This window comes from Schistocerca nitens, chromosome 11 (assembly GCF_023898315.1).
Source record: "Schistocerca nitens isolate TAMUIC-IGC-003100 chromosome 11, iqSchNite1.1, whole genome shotgun sequence".
In the NCBI taxonomy this organism is placed as follows: Eukaryota; Metazoa; Arthropoda; class Insecta; order Orthoptera; family Acrididae; genus Schistocerca; species Schistocerca nitens.
The window spans coordinates 128,211,576-128,236,552 of record NC_064624.1 but is presented as its reverse complement, the minus strand read 5'-3'; the positions used below and the strand labels follow the sequence as shown (position 1 = coordinate 128,236,552).

Sequence of the window (24,977 nt, the reverse complement as noted above, 5' to 3'; positions counted from 1 at the left end):
ACAGGTCTCTCAAACGAATTTCCTGGCATGTCGAAATCAGTGCTTTACAACATTGTTTCTGAACACCTAAAGTTTACGAAACTGTACTCCGATTGGGTCCTGAAGCTCCTAACAGAGGACCACAAAAACCAAAGACTTGAGTGTGCAATTAAGTTCTTGACTCGTTATCATGAAGAAGGTGACAGCTTCTTGAGTCAGATCGTAACTGGAGACAAAACACGGGTTTCGCATATCACGCCTGAATCGAAGCAACAGAGCGTGGAACGGAGACACCCACACTTGCCTGTAAAGGTGGAGGCAAAACAGACCCTGTCCCAGTGCAAAATCATGGCGTCGGTGTTTTGGGATAGACATGGTATTTTGTTGGTTGAATTCACGCGACGAGGAACCACTATCAATGCAGAAGCATACTGCCGAACTCTGAGAAAGCTACGCAGAGTGATTCAAAACTAAAGATGCAGCATGCTGACAAAGGGAATTGTCCTTTTCCATGACAATGCAAGACCTCACACTGCAGGTCAGACCCGCGATATATTGGACAGTTTTGACTGGGAAGTTTTAGAACGCCCACCCTACAGTCCTGATCTTGTGCCGAGTGATTACCACCTGTTCCTTCACCTCAAACAACACCTCAGTGGCAACCGTTACAATGATGACGACAACGTGAAAACGGCAGGGAACTCTTGGTTATCGGAGCAGGTGGCAAGTTTTTATGAAAAGAGTATTTTAAAATTGGTTGACTGGTATGATACGTGTTTGAACAAACTTAGCAACTATGTCAAAAAACAGAATGAAGTATGTACTTTCTGAAAATAAATTTACTTTTTTGAAATAACCTTTTGTTGTGTACTTAGGTTCAAACGGACCTTACTTAATAAACATGCCTCGTACAAACAGGAGCCATCTGCACTTTTTTCCAGCCGCTGGGGACTTTGCGCTGTGCCGGAGATTCTTGATAAATGCAAGCCAAGGGCCAAATAAATTGGGATTCCATCTGTAGCTGGCAATTTATTTGTTTTCAACTCTTTCAGTTGTTTCTCTACGCCAGCAATGCTTATTACAGGATGTTTATAAATTAATATTAGGGGTTTAACGCTTTATAATATTTATTATATGAAACTTACAGCTATTAATGGTATGTCAAATGAAGGAGCAAACAGTTTTACCAAGAACCTTATAAATGTTCAATGTGAGCACCATGTGTTACACGACACACATCAAGTCTATAGCCAAGTTCTTCCAAAACGTTGATATGTGTGTCTTCAGTGATTGTAGCAAAAACTGCTTCAATCCAGTTTCTTAATTCAGGGAGGTCTGCTGGTAGCGGAGGCATGTACACGTGATCCTCAATGATGCCCCAAAGGAAAAAATCGCATGGCGTTAGGTCGAGTGAACGTGGAGGTCATGCAAAGCAAGCCCTGTCATTGGGCCCCTTGCGGCCTATCCAGCACTCGGGTACAGTGAAGTTCAACCAATCGCGTACTTCGCTAAGCCAGTAAGGTGGCGCACCATGTTGCTGGAAAATGAAGTTCTCTGGCTCATCTTCTTCCAACTGAGGGAAGAGCCATTGCTCTAGTGTATCAAGATAAGAAGTGCCAGTTACAGTAGGTTCAACAAAAAAGAAAGGCCCATAAAACTGGGATACGGCCCAAAAAACAGTCATTTTAGGGGAAACTCATTGCATTTGTACCACCTCGTGAGGATTTTCTGAGCCCCAGATGCGCACATAGTGAGTGTGAACATGCCCACTAAGGTGAAAGGTCGATTCATCACTGAAGGCAACATTATCCAGAAAATCTTCATTGTCATGAAACAAGATTTCATTTGCGAAGTTGGCACATAATCCATGGTCTGCCGGCTTTAGAGCCTGTAATAACTTTAAAAGGGTGAGGACGTAGTTGTATGCGTTTTATTAAAACTTTCCAAACAGTTGACACGGGAACTTGTAATTCATGACTAGCCTTCCAGACCGATTTCTTTGTGCTACGAGTGAACGACTCCCTCACTCGCTCAACAGTCTCTTCATAAACTCTTGGTCGCCCTGTGCTCTTCCCTTTACAAAGGCAGCCGGTATCTTCAAATTGATGATACCATCTACGAATGTTATTATCACTTGGAGGATCACAACCGAACTTCAGCCGGAATGCACACTGCATAGTAACTACAGATTCGGTCTTTACACGCTTTCTGTTCACCAGTCACTATCTTCGCTACTACCACACATGCACACGTGACCGCCAAATCTGGCAGCTTGCATCAGAATGCCTGAGCTGCTGGAGTTGGCAGCCACATATCATGTGCAGGTGAGGTGTGCTTGCTCGTGTGAATGAACGGTGTGTGTTTCTCTTTTTCCAAAGAACGCTGTGGCCGAAAGGTTATGAGTAGGTGTCTTTTAATTATGCCTGTCTGCAACTTAACGTGTCATCTTTACTGTAAGTAGCAATCTATCTTTTTCTACATTGTTAAATTTGAAACTTTGTCTGTCATTTTGCTATCTTCAACTGCCACACCAGACTGGTCAATGACTGACTGTACAGAGGTCTTACGTCTGCCTAGCGATTGTACATAGGACCAGAATTTACTTGGGTTCTCTGCCAGACCTTTTGCTACAGTATGACGGTGATAGTTCTGTGCTTTTCAAAGACACATGAATCTCTACTAACCTTTGCTTGCCTTCATTTGTGCGCTCGCTTTTGAACTAAGAGTGCAGCAATCTCTGCTTCCTCAGCAGTTTCTGAATCTCGTTGTTAAACCACGGTAGACCTTTTCCATCCTTAATCCACTTGCTAGGTACATAATTCTCCAGACCACTATTTACAACCTGTTTAAACCTTGGCCATAATTCCTCTATGTCCATATTGTTGTTGTTGTTGTTGTTGTGGTCTTCAGTCCTGAGACTGGTTTGATGCAGCTCTCCATGCTACTCTATCCTGTGCAAGCTTCTTCATCTCCTAGTACTTACTGCAACCTACATCCTTCTGAATCTGCTTAGTGTATTCATCTCTTGGTCTCCCTCTACGATTTTTACCCTCCGCGCTGCCCTCCAATGCTAAATATGTGATCCCTTGATGCCTCAGAACATGTCCTACCAACCGGCCCCTTCTTTTTGTCAAGTTGTGCCACAAACTCCTCTTCTCCCCAATTCTATTCAATACCTCCTTGTTAGTTATGTGATCTACCCATCTAATCTTCAGCATTCTTCTGTAGCACCACATTTCAAAAGCTTCTATTCTCTTCTTGTCCAAACTATTTATCGTCCATGTTTCACTTCCATACATGGCTACACTCCATACAAATACTTTCAGAAACGACTTCCTGACACTTAAATCTATGGAAGTGAAACATGGACGATAAATAGTTTGGACAAGAAGAGAATAGAAGCTTTTGAAATGTGGTGCTACAGAAGAATGCTGAAGATTAGATGGGTAGATCACATAACTAATGAGGAGGTATTGAATAGGATTGGGGAGAAGAGAAATTTGTGGCACAACTTGACTAGTAGAAGGGATCGGTTGGTAGGACATGTTCTGAGGCATCAAGGGATCACCAATTTAGTATTGGAGGGCAGCGTGGAGGGTAAAAATCGTAGAGGGAGACCAAGAGATGAATACACTAAGCAGATTCAGAAGGATTTAGGTTTCAGTAGTTACTGGGAGATGAAGCAGCTTGCACAGGATAGAGTAGCATGGAGAGCTGCATCAAACCAGTCTCAGGACTGAAGACCACAACAAAAACAACAACAACAGTAAATATTTTAGGGGATGAGAGTATAGTCCAATTCAAATAATAGACTCCATATAAAGTGTGTCTAATTTTCATTGGTTACAGAGATAAGTTTTCAGTTCGCAAGATGGTACTCCTGGCTCTATGAGTTTACTAGCTTGGTGGCTTCTGCTTCCCTCGCATAGACTGTATGGTCTGTACAATTTTTTTTTGGTTTTCTATAACAGAATTTTTATGTTGTTCACAGTTTACAAAACCTTCTTAACTTTCCATGCCAATCAACACCCTAGACGATTTTCAGAATGTACATCTGACCAAAAAGCAATTCTGCAATCTAGTGTCCAAGGTTTTAGTTAATCATGCCTTTTCTGTTCTTGTGGAGATATTTCCCTAGAAATTTTCATGCCCTAGTACGTATTTCTTTCATCAACCTGAGAAGTGAAATACCAATTTTCATAGATTTAGCTTTAATAATAATAATTAATTTTCAAAAAATCTTTCACCCAATATTTGACTCCCTTAGTGGTTCACTCTTAAAAAAATGCTGAAACAGGTATTTTTTTAGCTCTAGCTTCAAAATTGCCTTAATAGCAATACATTTTCAAAAAGCCATTCATTCCCTATTTCATCCTATTAAGAATGGAATTTCACACAATCCCTTCTTAAATGATGCTTACAGTATAAGATCCATATCCTCCCAAAATTTCAGATTTCTATCTTTAGTGGTTTGGGGTGGACGATGACAAGTCAGTGAATCAGTCTGGCCCCATTCACGCCTTTGGGTGTTAAATTTCCGAAAATAGTGGAATACGTGTTTTTTTTCGTTTCAAAATGAGAAGCCAAACACCAATTTTCAAAGATTTAGCTTTAGGAATTCTTTCGCAAAGAAACATTTTCATACGAAGTTTCACTCCCTATTTCACCCGCTTAGAGGTTTAATTTCCGAAAAGAGTGAAATGCGTAATTTTTTTTACATTTCTATCAGAGAAGTCAAACACAAATTTTCAAAGATTAAGCTTCAAAAATGCTTGCATAATAAAATGTTTCCATAAAAACTTTCATCTCTATTTCACACCCTTCCCAACCGACAAGTCAAATACCAATTTTCAGTGCTGTAGCCTTAAAAATACTTTACTCACTATTTCACCTCAATAGATGTTAAATTTCCCAAAATAATGGAGCAATTATTTCTTTATTTCAGACCGAGAAACCAGATAAAAATTTTTGTTGGTCTAGCTTCAAAACTGCCTTAATAGTGAGATAGTTTCAAAAAACCTTTCATCTACTATTTCACTCCATTAGGTGTGGAATTTCGAACAATTGATTCTTAATGAAGCCTACAGTACAAAATCAACACCCTCTCCTGTTTCAAGTTTCCATCCTTAGCGGTTTCAGCTGGGCGATGATGAGTCAGTCAGTCGTGACGTAACCTTTTATACAGGATGAGGCAAAAAGACACTAACATTAAATGGTTCTCCCCCGCCCGATTAAGCCATGGCATCCCGATATTTCACTGAGGAATGAAGGAAAATAGCTGCCTGGATGGAGGTCTTTCAGTCCCCAAGCATCATACAAGAAAAATTCGAAGTGTGGACAGGCTGGGAGGCACCATCGTATGTGACAATCGGTACGATCTAAGAGAAGTTTGTAAGTATGAGGTCCATTCGAGATGATTGCAAGGGAAATTACAGTAGGAAGAGATCTGTCCGAACTGAAGAAAACATAATCCTCATCCAGGGAGCAATGGTAGGCTGCCCGACCAAGTCTCACACAGAGTTTCCCTGGAGACTAGAACAGTTGTTAGAATTTTGTACCATAATTTAAGAAAGAAGCAATACCACTAGCAGATTGTGCAGCAGCTGTCAAACGCGGACAATCAGGCATGTGTGAGTGCTGCACAAGTTATCCTATGGAACCCGACATTATATTCATGTTGCCTGACGAAGAAACATGGCACATCAGCACAATAAGCACAACTGTGGTCATCTGGGTGACCAAGAACCCCCTGCAAGTTCAAGAGCACCTATGGGATTCCCCACAAGGTGAACGTTTGCTGTGCAGTGAGCAAATTAGGATTGAGTGGACCCTTCTTTTTTTAAGAACAGACAGTCGAGGGAGAGAATTACCCTTCCCTGTTCAGCACGTACACAGAGGAGAACGTGCCACTCGCCATTCTCCAGCGAATGGTACTTCCAACATTACAGTCAGACGGTTCACCATTACCTGAACGACATGTTCACCTGATATGACGCCATGCGATTTTTGGCTGTGAGGCACAATCGAGGTTCGTGTCTATGCCAGCAAACCTAGCCACTTGGACAACCTGAAGCATCACATCACTTCTATCCCTGCTCAAATGGCCCAGTGGGTCTTACACTCACAATGGACAGACTCTATATGTGCACTGAGTGGGATGGGTGCCAAATCGAAACCCTGTAACCAAATTGTTACCTCGCAATTTCACATGATTAAACACTCATTTAATGTTAACATCTTTTTGCCTCACTCTGTACATAAAGATATATCAATTGTAAAATCCAGGATGGAATGTAACAATATCACGAAAAGGATAGTTGCCTCTCACCATATAGTGAAGATGTCGAGTCGCAGATAGGCACGACAAAAAAACTGTCATACAATAAGCTTTCGGCCAACACGGTCTTTGTCAAAAATAAACAACAGACATACAAACCACACACTCATGGAAATGCAACTCACAAACTCATGACCACCATGCATGTGTTTGCTTTCTAGTTTTGACAAAGGCCTTGTTGGATAAAAGCTTACTGTGTGACAGTGCTTCTGTTGCGCCTATTTGCGACTCAACATCGCCGCTGTATGATGAGTAGCAACTATCCTTTTCATAATATTGATATATCAAGCGTCATTTTTGAGTTCAAGATATGCTCGAGTTTATACAATTTAAATTTTTAACCAGTACTGTGATTTGTTGGTCAACTCTACCATATTGCTTAAGCATACCGCACCAATTTGCAAATGCTGAGTATGCTGATATGGTATTTGTTTTACAGGTTTTTTAATGGAGACACAGCTCCTTGTTGGGAAGATGGTAGATGAATTTCTAACCACAGAGCACCAGTTTCAGGAGTGTTCATCTGTGTTTTCACTGTGCTGCGTGAGGCTTGTACAGTGGGCAAAAGTCTATCTCGTATGGACATGCAAATGAAAGGAGTGAAAGTCAAAGAAACTATTCAGGTGGTACAACACAGTCCTTCAATAAGCACATGCACAACTTCTGCACATATCGTTGTTCAATATACAAGAATACAGTGGACACTGTGAATGCGCGGCCTGTATCCTTATCGTTTATAGACAACACACTCAAGGAGGAGGTGATGGCATACGGTTGGAATTTTGTTGCTCGCTAGCTGCAAATTGCTGAGTAATTTAATTTATACTGTTTACTGATGAAGCCATTTTTTCTCACGATGGTGTCGATAACACTGTCAACTCACATCAGTCGAGAAGCATTTTCAAGAACATTTCTTTGTAAATATGTGTTGTGATACGATAAAAAACTGGTCGAGCCTGTCGTGTTAGCATATTGTCTTACAGGACTTCATTATCTAGACTTCCTTAAAAACAAGCTTCCAATATTACTGGAAGACATTCCTTTGGCTACAAGGATAGGTACGGTCTTCCAGCACAATGGTGCACCTGCACATTCCAGTTGTAAGGTGACAGAATCTAAATCTAACACTCCCTGGAAGACTGATCTTCAGAAATGGTCATATTAATCAGCCACTAAGATTCCCGGACCTTCTCCCTTTAGCTTTTTGCCTCCAACGAGGAGAGATCCCCAGCAGTGGGATCAACTTTTTTGAAACCAACTGTACAGTGATGTAGGGTAAGATCCAAGTTATCACACCCTGCAGCCATTCGCCCTGGTGGGTCCCTGTTTGTGAGCAATTGATGAAAAATTTCAGAATGTGACACAGTACAGCTTTAAAAACAGAAACATTAAGCAGTCTGTTCTTGTAGTGTGATGGTTAAGATACAGTCCTCACATGCAAAACATTATGGATTCAAGTCTCATCAGGTGCTCTGAAATTTTCTGTTTTTAAATCTTTATCAAAATGAATCTGATTGTTATTTTTATTCAATTAACTGATTTAAATGCAGGTAAATTTTGTACTTCTATTTCTTTAGTATGTTATTTTAAAAATTAGAATAACTGTTTCAATTGCTCTCATTTTTTCTTCCCATTATTCATCTTCTATACAAAATCTTCGTGCATGTGAATTAATTTTTTTTATTTATCTATCATAATATTTAAACATTTTAAATAGCCTAGCAACTAGCTACAAAACAAAAGACAAAATAATCTCCTCATACTGACTGTGCAAAGGCATCAAAAATGTATTTTTCATTACAAAACATACATTTTATTGAATGGTGATTTAAAACAAGCTGTTACCATGCTGTATAGAAAATAGTGCACTTGAAGATTTAATTGAAAGGAGGGAATATAAGTAAAAATAAATCCCAGTGAAATGAGGAATATAAATTGTGAAGGCAATAACATGGATGAATATACATTGCATTCAGAAATTCCTGTTACAAACATCTAGGGCTCATAGAGAGGAGGGAGTACATAATATTTTGAATAGGAACTCATGTCCAAAAATGTACCACTTCCATTCTACCACAGTTTCAGTTAAGATGTGTATCACATCCTGGTATATAATAGGGTAGAAAAGATTTAACTCCTATGGATTACTACTTGTGGGGTCGTATGCGAACTTTAATTCACGAGACTCCTGTAGAGACTGAGGAGGAACTGCTCGCCCAAGTTCTGCCTGCTGCACTACAAATTGGTGAGAGACCAAGTGGGATGGAGAGTGTGTACCAGAACACGCTTTGTAGGTAGAACATCTGTCACACACATCTGTGGTCACCACATTGAGCCACTGGTACTGTTCTGTACGTATGCTGTGTTCTTTTTTGTTGTGGAATGATTTAAGCCTGTAATGTTTCAATGTTAATACCAACCAATGAGCTTGGATGATAAATGGATGTTTCATTATGTTTCCTTTTGAACTGTTACCTAATAACTGTAATGTGTCATGCCTAATTCAGTTCCTCACTCAAAAGCGGATGAGTTAACCATCTGAATTGAAATGTACATTTCTGGATATGGGTTCCTATTCAAAATATTAAGTACTCACTCCCCTCTACAAGCACTAAAGTTTGAAATGGGAATTTCCGAACACTCTGTATAAGAAATGTAAAACAGAAGAAATTTCATGGGTGGTTTGAAAAGTTCTCGGAATCGCCACAAGAGGTCAGCACTTGCACAATGAGTTCTTCATGTGATATTCATTGGACTGTTGCCTGTAAACATGTGCCACGTCAGTGTTCTTGGAAGAGACCTGTAGCGGTGACGTGGCTCTGTTGTTGTTACTGTGTAGTGATTTGCAAAGATGGAAAAAACATTGAGATTCGAGCAGTGATTAAGCACTTCGTAAAGAAAGGTATGAAAGCAGAGGACATTCATGCCGATTTCCAGAATACAATGGGAGACTCTGCTCCTTCATATTCAACTGTTGCCAAGTGGACAAATGAATTTAAATTTGGTTGGGAGAGCTTAGATGGTGATCCACACAGGATAAAAAACGCTTGAGAATGGACATACCGGAACAATGTTTGGCATGTTTTAGTAGAAACAAACAAGGTTTTTTGCATCAGTTTGTGACCACAGATGAAACTTGGGTGCACTATTATATCCCAGAGACAAAGCAACAGTCAAAGCAGTGGAAACATGCTGATTCTCCGCCACCAAAGAAAGCAAAGACAATTCCTTCAGCGGGAAAGGTCATGGCATCAGTGTTCTGTGATGCGAATGAGATTCTGTTTGTAAATTATATCCCCACTGGGCAAACAATTACTCGAGAATACTATGCTAACCTCCTGGAAAAATTGCAACAAAAGATACGCAAAAAAAGGGCAGGTTTAGCAAGGGAAAAAGTCATCTTCTATTAAGACAATGCATGCCCGCACACATGTTCTGTCGCCATGGCAAAATTGCATGAAATAAGGTATGAATTGTTGCCACACTCGCCCTATTCACCTGATATGGCTCTGTCAGACTTCCATCTCTTCCCAAAACTGAACATTTTTCTTGGTGGATGAAGATTCACTTCAAAGAACTGATAGCCAGAGTTGACAACTATTCTGCAGGCCTGGAGGAAACTCTGGAAGAACTCATTTTTGAGATGGGATCAAGGCACTGAACATTGTTGGACCAAGTGCATTAATCTATAAGGAGACTACACTGAAAAATGAAAAAAAGTTTCAGTGATGTAAGTACTTTTTTTCTATTCTGTTTCGAGAACTTTTCAAACCATCCTCATAAATCGAAGTTAATATATAACAATAATTAAAATCACATGAGCAAAGATTGCAAGTGGAAAAAGGAGAACAGAAAACAGAGCAAACAACAAAGGTGATACGATGATTAATATGACATGACGAAGGAAAAGAAACGAGAAAAATTATACTTAAACAAATTACTTGGATAAAAATAATGATCACAGTCATTTCGATGAAGATTTAAAAATAAAAAATTTCAAAGTTCCTCACGAGATTCGAATCCACAAACTTTTGCACATTATTTTTTTGAAAGAACACTCCGCCATTTGACTGTATATTACAGTATTTCTTCTTCTGTACAATCTAGGTTTCAGATTTCACACCATTATCATGTACAATGTTCTTAGATCATTAACATCATTTCGCTGAATACTGTGCAGGAATTTGACATCACTTCAAGAGTTACATCTGAAATGCATATTTGGGCTGACTTTATTGGATATGATGTGCTTGTAGAACAATGTGCTGCATTCCTACAAGATATTAATTCTATACCGTTTATATCAATGTGAACCAAATTTGTTAAACTGTGTATTTGTCATCCTGTACAGCACACAGCAAAATGATGTTAATAGTCTAAGAACATTATACTCGATAATTGCTTAAAAGCCAAAATCTAAATTGTACAGAAGAGAAAAATACAGTAATATACAGTCAAATGGTGGTGTATTCTTTCAAAAAATACTTACAACTGTGGCTCAGTACACTCAGAAACTTTATTGCACATTACACTATGCAACCATTTTGTTTAACAATTCTGTTTTTGAAGTTGTATAGCACAATGCAAAATTCTGAATTTTTTTTTTTGTAGATTATTCACAAACAAGGGCCCACCAGAGTGAATGACTGCAGGGTGTCACACCTTGGACCTTAACTGACATCACCGTACAGGATGTTTCAAAAAGTCAATCCCACTGCTGAGGACGGTTTAAATGGGAAGACCACACAGAAAAAGTAAAGCCCAGAGATGAATGATTGATTGGATTACAGACAGTGTTGCCCCCCCCCCCCCCCCCATCACCTCAGGGTATGTAAGTATATCAGTAAGTACACGACTGATGCCAGTAATTACGATCCCGCGAACAGAATTGACGTAAATCACTTCGCTAAAACCTATTTAATATTTTTGTAAGTTTGATAGCTTCAGTTGACAACTAAGTCAGCTATGTTATACAGTTACATAGTTTACAAAATTGTTAAGGCTTTCGTGGCCACTTGTTGACAAACTGCCTATTGGCTTCTGTCTCGGGTTCTTCGGCCGACGTTCATCTAATGATTTTTCTGACGTTTCGCCAGCACGAGTGGCTGGCATTGTCAAAGCTTCACCCTCCATTGCCGGTGGTGAACTGAAGCCGAGCTCGTGGGCGCAGACTATATATACCTGGCGCGCCAACGTCCGAGGGCTTCTCCGCGGTCATTTCCGGTGCGGTTCTCCTCTTGCTTCCTGCGACGGTCGTTCGCTGCAGTACGGGAAGCCAGGATCCGTTGACCTTAAGGCTTTCCTCTTTCTTGTTCAAACTGTTCGTGTGTTTTTGTATTTCTACAGCTTCTCTGAACAAGCGCGTGTGATAGTGCTTCTCTACAGCCAGAACTTCCGTGTCGGCGAATTTTATTACGTGGTCGGTCTCATTCAGTGCGTGCTCTGCCACGGCCGATTTCTCCACCTGCCCCAACCTGCAATGTCGCTTATGCTCTTTGACCCTGGTGTTGATGGATCGTCCAGTCATTCCGACATAAACTTTTCCGCATGTGCACGGTATGCGGTATACTCCCGACATTGCAAGTGGGTCTCTTTTCTCCTTCGCCGATCTAAGACACTCTTTGATCTTCCTTGTCGGTTTGAAAATCGTCTTTATGCCATGTTTGCGCAATATACGGCCGATTCTGTCCATCACTCTGGGAATGTATGGCAGAAAGGCGGTACCTGACATTTCTTTTTCTGGTTCCTTACTTCGCCGAGTGTTTGGCTCTGTTACACTTCTAATATAATTTGTGGAGTACCCATTGCTCCTCAGGACAGTTTTCAGGTGTTGCATTTCTCGTTTGAGGTGTTGCGGCTCACATATTCGTCCTGCTCTCGTTACGAGCGTACTAATCATGCCTCTTTTCTGGCTCGGGTGGTGGTTTGACAGTTTATGCAGGTATCGGTCCGTGTGAGTCGGTTTTCGATACACGCTGTGTCCCAGGTTTTCGCCGTACCTTGTGACCAGCACATCTAGAAATGGCAGTTTCTTGTCCTTTTCTACTTCCATGGTAAATGTTATGTTGGCATGGAGGCTGTTCAAGTGTCTTAGGAAGTCACCGAGCTGTTCTTCACCATGGCTACACACCACGAAAGTATCATCGACGTACCTCTACCACACCTTAGGTTTGCAAGTCGCCGAGTCCAGTGCGTGTGCTTCGAATTGTTCCATGAAGAAGTTGGCCACCACTGGACTGAGAGGACTACCCATGGCGACGCCTTCCAGCTGTTCGTAGAAATCACCATTCCACGTGAAATAGCTCGTGGTGAGACATGCATGGAAGAGCTTTCTGATGTCCTGCGGGAAAATGGAACCGATGTGCACCAGAGCGTCACTGAGTGGCACTTTCGTAAATAACGAAACAACATCAAAGCTGACCAAGATGTCGTTTGGTGCAAGTTTCAGTTTGTTTATTCATACGGAGCTGTGTGTGGTAGTAGTAAATTCTTTGCTAATGCTCACTGGTGTTGTCTTTGCCTGTAAATTTGTTTCATCTGTTATTGTGTTCTGTAATTTCAGTAAAGTTGTCACGGTAATTTTAATGTTTTAAGTCAGTTTGTTCATTAAGAATTTTATCTGAATCTACGTACACACACGCAAAAATCCAGACAAAATTCTGAACGGACACGGCTGAAACATAACAATTATTGAAATTATGCAGGGAGTTGCAGACAAAAGTATCTCGTGTAAGTATAAAGGAAATACAATGAATTATACAAGCAAAGAGCTGAAGTGGACTTAGAATATATTTACAATGAAAAATATAGTGAAAAATATATTTATAGAAGATGCTGAAAGTGACCCCCTTCAACATCAATACACAGTTGTATACCTCTAAGCATATTCAGAAACACCGAGCATAAAGTCCAGATATTGATGGTGGCAACTACACAGCTGATGCTGTCTTTCAGTTCCTCTATGATTACCATCACTGACTACCAATCCAAACCCCTTGCTGCAAGGATCATATCCCTCTGAAAGACCCAGGTGCAAGACCTGCCCAATCCACCACCCAGCACTTCCTATTCCAGTCCTGCCACAGGCTATCAGAGGCCGGGCCACCTGCAAAAGCAGCTATGTCATTTACCAGCTCTTCTGCAATCCATGTGCAGCTTTATATTGGTATGAGCACCAACATTCTGTCCAGCAGGAGGAATGGCCACTGCCAAACTGTGGCCGAGAGCAAAGTGGACCGTTCCATGGCACGACATGCAGCCGAACATACCATCTACATTTACATCTACACTTATACTCCGCAAGCCACCCAACAGTGTGTGGCGGAAGGCACTTTATGTGCCACAGTCATTACCTCCTTTTCCGGCTCTAGTCGCGTATGGTTCGCGGGAAGAACGACTGCCAGAAAGCCTCCGTGCGCGCTCGAATCTCTCTAATTTTACATTCGTGATCTCCTCGGGAGGTATAAGTAGGGGGAAGCAATATATTCGATACCTCATCCAGAAAGGCACCCTCTCGAAATCTGGACAGCGAGCTACACCACAATGCAGAGCGCCTCTCTTGCAGTCTGCCTCTCGAGTTTGCTAAACATCTCCGTAATGCTATCACGCTTACCAAATAACCCTGTGACGAAACGCGCCGCTCTTCTTTGGATCTTCTCTATCTCCTCCGTCAACCCGACCTGGTGCGGATCCCACACTGATGAGCAATACTCAAGTATAGGTCGAATGAGTGTTTTGTAAGCCACCTCCTTTGTGGATGGACTACATTTTCTAAGGACTTTCCCAATGAATCTCAACCTGGTACCCACCTTACCAACAATTAATTTTATATGATTACTCCACTTCAAATCATTCTGCACGCATACTCCCGGATATTTTACAGAAGTAACTGCTACCAGTGTTTGTTCTGCTATCATATAATCATACAATAAAGGATCCTTCTTTCTATGTATTCGCAATAAGTTACATTTATCTATGGTAAGGGTCAGTTGCCAGTCCCTGCAACAAGTGCCTATCCGAGCAGATCTTCCTGCATTTCGCTACAATTTTCTAATGCTGCAACTTCTCTGTATACTACAGCATCATCCGGGAAAAGCTGCATGGAACTTCTGACACTATCTACTAGGTCATTTATATATATTGTGAAAAGCAATGATCCCATAACACTCCCCTGCGGCACGCCAGAGGTTACTTTAACGTCTGTAGACGTCTCTCTATTGAGAACAACACACTGTGTTCTGTTTGCTAAAAACTCTTCAATCCAGCCACACAGCTGGTCTGATATTCCGTAGGCTCTTACTTTGTTTATCAGGCGACAGTGCAGAACTGTATCGAACGCCTTCCGGAAGTCAAGGAAAATAGCATCTACCTGGGAGCCTGTATCTAATATTTTCTGGGTCTCATGAACAAATAAAGCGAGTTGGGTCTCACACAATGCTGTTTCCAGAATCCATGTTGATTCCTACAGAGTAGATTCTGGGTTTCCAGAAACGACATGATACGTGACCAAAAAACATGTTCTAAAATTCTACAACAGATCGACGTCAGAGATATAGGTCTATAGTTTTGCACCTCTGATCGACGACCATTCTTGAAGACTGGGACTACCTGTGCTCTTTTCCAATCATTTGGAACCTTCCGTTCCTCTAGAGATGTGCGGTACACGGCTGTTAGAAGGGGGGCAAGTTCTTTCGCGTACTCTGTGTAGAACCGAATTGGTATCCCGTCAGGTCCAGTGGACTTTCCTCTGTTGAGTGATTCCAGCTGCTTTTCTATTCCTTGGACACTTATTTCGATGTCAGCCATTTTTTCGTTCGTGCGAGGATTTAGAGAAGGAACTGCAGTGCGGTCTTCCTCTGTGAAACAGCTTTGGAAAAAGGTGTTTAGTATTTCAGCTTTACGCGTGTCATCCTCTGTTTCAATGCCATCATCATCCCGGAGTGTCTGGATATGCTGTTTCGAGCCACTTACTGATTTAACGTAAGACCAGACCTTCCTAGGATTTTCTGTGAAGTCGGTACATAGAATTTTACCTTCAAATTCACTGAACGCTTGACGCATAGCCCTCCTTACACTAACTTTGACATCATTTGGCTTATGTTTGTCTGAGAGGTTTTGGCTGCGTTTAAACTTGCAGTGAAGCTCTCTTTGCTTTCACAGTAGTTTCCTAGCTTTGTTGTTGAACCATGATGGGTTTTTCCTGCCCCTCACAGTTTTACTTGGCATGTACCTGTCTAAAACGCATTTTACGATTGCCTTGAACTTTTTCCATAAACACTCAACATTGTCAGTGTCGGAACAAAAATTTTCGTTTTGATCTGTTGATGCTTGATTTCAATGGCTGCTTCACTACCTGAGCCATCTGGATCCTTCGCTCCACCACCAGCTTTTCTGAACTGCGCAGATGGGAGTTATCCTCACAACACATTCTCCTCTCCCTTAATTACCCTGACTCAACCTACAGTAATATACTGTACCCACACCTCACTCAACAGTTTCCACCCCCTCTGTCCTATCTTCTCCTGCCTATTCTCGCGCCCTATCCTCCGCTTTGCCTGCCGCCCTCTGCTGACGTATCCGCCCATCTTTCCCCGCCCCTCTCCTTTTTTCCCCACCTCCCTGCCCCAAAACCTCCTGATGCTACACCTGTTGACATTCTAGTCCCAACACACTCTGTCAGACAGCGTCATCTCCCCCCCCCCCCCCCCCCCCCCGCCCTCCCAATCTGTACACTACTATCCCTCCCAACTTTCCTGCCCCTTCCTCCAGATTATGGCTTGTATCCCACATGATAGTTGCACTCCAGCCCAAGCTGCCAGAGTTTTGGCAGCACATGTACAGGAGGTGTGCTTGCTTTTGTGAATGAATGGTGTGTGTTTCTCTTCTGCTGATGAAGGCCAGAAGCCAGAAGCTTTATGTAATTGTCTTTTAATTGTGCCTGTCTGCAACTTAATGTGTCTTCTTTATGGTAAGTACATTGTTGATATTACTACCTGGACTTTCCACTGTTTAAAACAGGCAGTCTCCGTGTTTCAGTCATCACCGACTTATGACTTAAAAGAGTATTTAATTGTTATACAAAATATTGGTTATGAACTGCAGATTAAAATTGAAGAAACTGCAAAAAGGTGGGAATTTAAGGAGATGGGACCTGGATAAGCTGACTAAACCAGAGGTTGTACAGAGTTTCAGGGAAAGCATAAGGAAACAATTGACAGTAGTGGGGGAAAGAAGTACAGTAAAAGAATAATGGGTAGCTCTGAGGGATGAAGTAGTGAAGGCAGCAGAGGATCATGTAGGTAAAAAGACGAGGGCTAGTAGAAATCCTTGGGTAACAGGAGAGATATTGAATTTAATTGATGAAAGGAGAAAATATAAAAATGCAGTAAATGAAGCAGGCAAAAAGGAATACAAACCGTCTCAAAAATGAGATCGACAGGAAGTGCAAAATGGCTAAGCAGGGATGGCTAGAGGACAAATGTAGGGATGTAGAGGCTTGTCTCACTAGGGGTAAGATAGATACTGCCTACAGGAAAATTAAAGAGACGTTTGGAGAAAAGAGAACCACTTGTATGAATATCAAGAGCTCAGATGGAAACCCAGTTCTAACCAAAGAAGGGAAAGCAGAAAGATGGAAGGAGTATATAGAGGGTCTATACAAGGGCGATGTACTTGAGGACAATATTATAGAAATGGAAGAGCATGTAAATGAAGATGAAATGGGAGATGCGATACTGCGTGAAGAGTTTGACAGAGCATTGAAAGACCTGAGCCGAAACAAGGTCCCGGGAGTAGACAACATTCCACTAGAACTACTGACTGCCTTGGGAGAGCCAGTCCTGACAAAACTCTACCATCTGGTGAGCAAGACGTATGAGACAGGTGAAATACCCTCAGACTTCAAGAAGAATATAATAATTCCAATCCCAAAGAAAGCAGGTGTTGACAGATGTGAAAATTACCGAACTATCAGTTTAATAAGTCACAGCTGGAAAATACTAACACGAATTCTTTAGAGACGAATGGAAAAACTTGTAGAAGCGGACCTTGGGGAAGATCAGTTTGGATTCCGTAGAAATATTGGAACACGTGAGGCAATACTGACCTTAAGACTTATCTTAGAAGAAAGATTAAGGAAAGGCAAACCTACGTTTCTAGCATTTGTAGACTTAGAGAAAGCTTTTGACAATGTTGACTGGAATACTCTCTTCCAAATTCTAAAGCTGGCAGGGGTAAAATGGAGCGAAAGGCTATTTACAATTTGTACAGAAACCAGATGGCAGTTATAAGAGTCGAGGGACATGAAAGGGAAGCAGTGGTTGGGAAGGGAGTGAGACAGGGTTGTAGCCTCTCCCCGATGTTATTCAATCTGTATATTGAGCAAGCAGTAAAGGAAACAAAAGAAAAATTCCGAGTAGGTATTAAAATCCATGGAGAAGAAATAAAAACTTTGCGGTTCGCCGATGACATTGTAATTCTGTCAGATACAGCAAAGGACTTGGAAGAGCAGTTGAACGGAATGAATAGTGTCTTGAAAGGAGGATATAAGATGAACATCAACAAAAGCAAAACGAGGATAATGGAATGTAGTCGAATTAAGTCGGGTGATGCAGAGGGAATTAGATTAGGAAATGAGACACTTAAAGTAGTAAAGGAGTTTTGCTATTTGGGGAGCAAAATAACTGATGATGGTCGAAGTAGAGAGGACTGGCAATGGCAAGGGAAGTTATTTCTGAAGAAAAGAAGTTTGTTAGCATCGAGTACAGATTTAAGTGTCAGGAAGTAGTTTCTGAAAGTATTTGTATGGAGTGCATTTGTATGGAAGTGAAACATGGACGATAAATAGTTGGACAAGAAGAGAATAGAAGCTTTCGAAATGTGGTGCTACAGAAGAATGCTGAAGATTAGATGGGTAGATCACATAACTAATGAGGAGGTATTGAATAGAATTGGGGAGAAGAGGAGTTTGTGGCACAACTTGACGAGAAGAAGGGATCGGTTGGTAGGACATGTTCGGAGGCATCAAGGGATCACAAATTTAACATTGGAGGGCAGTGTGGAGGGTAAAAATCATAGAGGGAGACCAAGAGATGAATACACTAAGCAGATTCAGAAGGATGTAGGTTGCAGTAGGTACTGGGAGATGAAGAAGCTTGCGCAGGATAGAGTAGCATGGAGAGCTGCATCAAACCAGTCTCAGGACTGAAGACCACAACAACAACAACAACAACAAAATATATTTGACTGTTACAAATAATTTAATGACATGAATTAACAATTTATAAGGTTAAGGTTACAGGCTTTTGTTTTGAGGTGATTTATGTATGTGTTTTGGAGTAAACCTGTGGTGTCGCTTTGTTTAGAGAGTCTGTGTTGGTGGTGTTCTCTTAGGCTATTACTTAAGACTATTTCTTAACAATATTAGGCCACTTTATTGGTGGGAGGTGAGGTTAATTTTAGTACAATACACCACTGAGTTTATAGTGCAACTGACAATTGACAACTTTATGCTCGAAACTTCCTGGCAGATTAAAACTGTGTGCCAGACCGAGACTCGAACTCGGGAATACCGGCTGTGAGGACGAGGTGCGAGTCGTGCTTGGGTAGCTCAGTTGGTAGAGCACTTGCCTGTGAAAGGCAAAGGTCCCGAGTTCGAGTCTCGGTCCGGCACACAGTTTTAATCTGCCAGGAAGTTTCATATCAGTGCACACTCCGCTGCAGAATGAAAATTCATTCTGGACACATTCCCTCGCGATATGCCTGAGCCATATGTCCGTAATATGCTTTCTTCCAAAAGCGCTAGTCTTGCAAGGTTTGCAGGAGAGCTTCTGTGAAGTATGGAAGGTAGGAGAATAGGTACTGCCTGAAGCAAAGCTGTGAGGATGAGTCATGAGTCGTGTTTTGGTAGCTCAGTTGGTAGAGCACTTGTTCAAGAAAGGCAAAGGTCCCGAGTTTGAGTCTCGGTCTGCACACAGTTTTAATCTGCCAGGAAGTTTCACATCAGCGCACACTCCGCTGCAGAGTGAAAATTCATTCTGAAGGAGTATGACTGCTGTAGGACTTGCCTGAATGCCTCGGACTGTTATGCTTTGTCGGTTGTTGGCTCATTATCCACTATTAATGTGGTGTTGGTTGACTGCCATTGTCCTGTTAGTGCTTTAAAGCACTGCCAGAGCTCGCCTCCTTGCCTGTAGTTCCATTGGCTGCATGTGTCTCCCACTGTCTTTGTCGGTATTCAGACATGATTCTCTTGGTTCTCGCATTATGTCTGTTCCATTGCCTTTTCAGGTCTGTGTTGTTGTTGTGTCTGATTTGTCTGTAAAGCTGTTTTTTCTGTCATTTTAGGCTGAGGGCTTCTTGGGGGAAACAATGTCTCCACTGAGGTCGAAATTGAGTGTGACAGTAAAGTTATCTGGCCGAAGTGAAACCAAGTTAATTGTTGGATGTTTTTTCCGGCCACCCGATTTCACAGTGACAGTTCTAGAATTATTCAAAAAAAGTCTAGCGTCAGTAGCGCATAAATACCCAGATCATGTAGTATTAGTTGGAGGGGACTTTACCCTACTGAGTGTAGACTGAGACGTCTATTGACTCATTGCAGGAGGTACAGACAGGCAGTGTTGCAAAGTACTTTTGAACATGTTTTCTGAAAACTGTCTTGCGCAGTTAGCTCGACAGCCCACTCACACTGGAGATACCTTAGACCGCGTGACTTCAAACAGGCTGGACCTTATCGATCATGTCAGTATAGAGACAGGGAATAGTCATCACGAAATCATTGTAGCAATTATGGATACGAAAGTTAATAAATCAGTCAAGAGGGCTAGGAGAATGTTTCTGCTAGAAAGAGCAGATTAGCAGTTGTTGCCATCTCAGTTAGACAATGAACATACAGTATGATGGAGTTGGGGAATTATGGGCAAAGTTTCAGCAGATTGTGAATTGTAGTCTAGAGATTAAGACCCTAGTAAGTGGGTTAAGGGCAGAAAAGACCCACTGTGGTTTACGAAAAAAATTCGGAAAATGCTAAAGAAGCAAATGCTTTTGCACTCTTGGTTCAAAAGGCATAGTGCAAATGACAAAAGCAAATGTTAGTACAGATTCAGGCATATGTGAAAAAAATCTATAAGTGAAGCATACAACAATTACCACTGTTGTATGTTAGTATAATATCTTGCTGAGAAACCCAGAATATTCTGTCTTATGTAAAATTGGTAAGTGGGTCTACGGCTTCTATCCAGTCACTCATTATTCTGTCTGCTGAGTCGTGTAAGATAGGAAAACGAAAGCTTAAGTTTTAAATGTCACGTTCAAGCGATCGTGCATGCAGGAGAATCGTACGAACATACCATTGCAGAGAGTCCCGAATGGACAACACAGTAATAAGCATCACTGGGGTAGAGAAACAACTGAAACAGTCGAAAACAAATAAGTCACCAGGTCTGGATGGAAAACCAATTCGATTTTTCACCATTGGCCCCTTACTTAGCAGGCGTTTATCACATCTCTCTCACGCACCACATAGTCACAAATGACTGGAAAAAGAGCACAAACTCATATATATAAAAATGTAAAAGACTACACCCATAAAATTATTGACCAATATCCTTAAAACCAGTTTGCTGTAGATTCTCGAACACATTCCAAGTTCGAATATAATAAATTTTCTTGAGTCCTCAAAGCTTATATCCACAAATGAACACGATTCTAGAAAGCAGCATGTGTCCGAAACTCGGCTTGTCGTTTTCTCACATGATATACTGTGAACTCTGCATGAAGCGCAACAGGCAGATACCATATTTTAAGATTTCCGGAAAGCATTCGACAAGGTGCCCCACAGCAGACTGTTAATAAAGGTACGCACATATGAAACAGGTTCCCAGATATGGGATTGGCTTGAAGACTTCTCAAGTTACAGAACCCAGTATATTGTCCTCCAGGGCGAGTGTTCACCAGGTAAAAGGGTATCGTCAGGAGTGCCACTGGGAAGTATGATAGGACCAATGTTGTTCTCCATATGCATAAATTTCCTGGTGGACATAATGGGCAGCTTGTGGCTATTTGGCTGACGATGCTGAGGTGTACAGAAAGGTGTTGCAGTTGGATGAATGTAGGAAGATATAAGATGACCTAGACACAATTTCTATTTGTTTTGATGAATGGCAGTTAGCTCTAAATGTGAAAAAAGGTAAATTAATGCAGATGAGACAAAAAATAAAACCTTTAATGTTCGATTACAGTATTAGGAGTGTGCCGTTTGATACAGTCATCTTGTTTAAATATCTGGGCGTAATGGAACGAACATGAGAGGATTATGGTAGGGAAGGCAAATGTTCGATTTCCATTTATTGGGAAAATTTTTGGGAAAGTGTGGTTCACCTGTAATGGAGATAGCATATAGGATACTAATGTGACCTACTCTCAAGTACTGCTCTAGTATTTGGGATCTACACTGGGTCTGAATAAAGAAAGACATCAAAGCAATTGAGAAGGGGGTTCTGGATTTGTTACTAACAGTTTCAAACTATATGCAAGTATTATGGAGATGCTTCAGAAACTTCAAAAGGCAAACCGTGGGGGGGAAGATGATATTCTTTTGAGAGGAACACTATTGGGAAAATTTATAGAGCTGACATTTGAAACTGATTCTACTGCCACCAACATACATTTTGCGTACGGATCACAATGATATGACGTGAGAAAGCATGGCTCATACAGATGCATATAGACAGTCGTTTTTGCCTTGTTCTATTTGCCAGTGGCTCGCGGAGTATAGATGTAGATGCAGAAAACATATAAATGACCTATTTATAAACCTGTTGGGCCCAGATGGTTAGTGGTAAATTGGGTGCCTGGTAACTGAGAGGTTGCAGGATCAAATCTTGGTCACCCACATACGTTTCAATCTTCATTTTAAAGTCACCTTCACCACTCCAATATGTGAGAAGTCACCAGAAACAACATGTGGTTCTGATTCAGTGTTAAACTGTAAGTTATGTCTCCCTGGATGGATAAATGGGGTATGTCAATCACTCAGTAATCACTGAAGTGGCAGTCAATAAAAGACTTGCACTAGACCACTGAGCCACATAAAATTATTATTATTATTATTATTATTATTATCATAATCTATATGCATAATTAAGTTAGTGTAAAAGCCTCAGAGTGTGAGTCCTATTCACACTTGTTCGTTTTTTTCCTTCAAGACAACACTTGCCTGCCTTCATAAGACGCAACTGAGACTAGAAGCTATTGGCTGAGTGGGTTGGGAGCTCCTACACAATCCTGCTTACAGCCCTGTCTTTCTGCCTCGGATTTTTACCCATTTGGTTCAATGAAAGAACCTTTGTGTGACAATGGGTTCAACAGCTAGGGAGAGGTAAAGAAAAAGTACAAAATTGGCTCTGAGAGCAAAGTAAAGAATTATTCACTGAAGCGATAAGAAGACTTTTACATAGAGGATGGTATAAGTCTGTAAAGTTGGTGGGGATTATGTGGAAAAGTAGACATAAAATTGTACCGATGTAATAAAACGTTTTTACTGTCAGAATTGTATGTTTTGTTATTGAATGATCCTCGTATCTAGCCTGACATGAGAGTAGATGCACCAAATGAATCTTATGAGATACACCTGACTCGGTGTTATATAATATACACATAAAATATGAAGCACAGTGCAACTCAGATTTTTCACAAATGGTGGTACTTACTGGTTCTTCCTTTGGTATAAGTGGAACCAATGCTGCAGTCTCCGGCTTCGTGTCGTTTGGCACTCCACACTCTACAGACATCTGCAATAAGAAGTATTTACTTGTATATTGTACGGCTTTTAGAAACATTAAAAAAAATGCATATATTGAAGTAATAAAAGAATGTAACAATGAAAATAAGCAATTACTGACAATACAATGTAAATGGATAGATAAAGAGCCTACTCACCAAGGAAAGGTGTCCTTCTCGTCCCACCCGTTAACTCTCCCCTGACTTGGCATTCTGTGTAACTTTTCTGAACTGTACCCCTTTCTCTATACCTCACTAGTCCTTTTTCTTCACCCCTCTTCCTTCCCCTTCAACTTTTCTGCCAGAAGAAGAAGCCACTGGCTCCAACATTTTGTCAAAGTTAAACCTTTTTGTGTGTGTGTTCTCCTGGTGCCCCTTGGTGAATAGACTTTTTTATCTATCCACATACATAATGAAAGAATTTGGTATATAATATGGAGGCCTTATTTGAATAGTGGTACACCCAGTTTTGTTCATAGTGATGACAGTTCTGTGAATGATGTACCTTAAATATTGCAGTCCACCACTTGTTGCAAGGGATTACCAATTCTTTCTATTGTCATCACTCAGTTATGTCTAAGCCTCAGTATCCTGAAATGAAATAATTGGAGTTGTACCACTATTGAAATAAAGCCTTCATATATATCACATAAAATGTTGCACAAGAACATTTATGGTATGCATGTATTCTATTGACTTCGATGTCACCAGCAAGACTTCTTCTGATCAACCATTGTACACTACTGGCCATTAAAATTGCTACGCCACGAAGATGACATGCTGCAGACGCGAAATTTAACCGACAGGAAGAAGATGCTGTGATATGCAAATGGTTAACTTTTCAGAGCATTCACACAAGGTTGGCGCCAGTGACGACACCTACAACGTGCTGACATGAGGAAACTTTCCAACCGATTTCTCATACACAAACAGCAGTTGACGGGCGTTGCCTCGTGAAATGTTGTTGTGATACGTCGTGTAAGGAGGAGAAATGCGTACCATCACGTTTCCGACTTTGGTAAAGGTCGGATTGTAGCCTATCGCGATTGCGGTTTATCGTATCGCGACATTGCTGCTCGCGTTGGTCAAGATCCAATGACGGTTAGCAGAATATGGAATCGGTGGGTTCAGGAAGGTAATACGGAACGCCGTGCTGGATCCCAATGGCCTCGTATCACAAGGAGTCGAGATGACAGGCATCTTATACTCATGGCTGTAACGGATCGTGCAGCCACGTCTCGATCCCTGAGTCAACAGATGGGGACATTTGCAAGACAACAACCATGTGCACGAACAGTTCGATGACGTTTGCAGCAGCATGAACTATCAGCTCGGAGACCCTGGCTGTGGTTATCCTTGACGCTGCAACACAGACAGGAGCGCATGCGATGGTGTACTCAACGACGAACCTGGGTGCACAAATGGCAAAACGTCATTTTTTCGGATGAATCCAGGTTCTGTTTACAGCATCATGATGGTTGCATCCGTGTTTGGCGATACTGCGGTGAATGCACATTGGAAGCGTTTATTCGTCATTGCCATAGTGGCGTATCACCCGGCGTGATGGTATGGGGTGCCATTGGTTTCACGTCTCGGTCACCTATTGTTCGCATTGACGGCACTTTGAACAGTGGACGTTACATTTCAGATGTGTTACGACATGTGGCTCTACCCTTCATTCGATCCCTGTGAAACCCTACATTTCAGCAGGATAATGCACGACCGCATGTTGCAGGTCCTGTACGGGCATTTCTGGATACAGAAAACGTTCGATTGCTACCCTGGCCAGCACATTCTCCAGATCCCTCACCAACTGAAAACGTCTGGTCAATGGTGGCCAAGCAAGTGGTTTGTCACAATACGCCAGTCACTACTCTTGATG

At 41.5% G+C, this 24,977-nt stretch overlaps 1 protein-coding gene across 1 annotated transcript in view; it reads right to left on the bottom strand.

Annotated features, from left to right (window-relative positions):
* LOC126212705 (zinc finger protein 239-like) overlaps positions 1 to 24,977 on the bottom strand; it is a 125,946-nt gene that overhangs the window by 52,623 nt on the left and 48,346 nt on the right. The window contains exon 4 of the mRNA XM_049940119.1: positions 23,026 to 23,106. Within this exon, the coding sequence (XP_049796076.1) occupies positions 23,026 to 23,106 (81 nt within the window). The remainder of the gene's footprint in view (positions 1 to 23,025; positions 23,107 to 24,977) is intronic.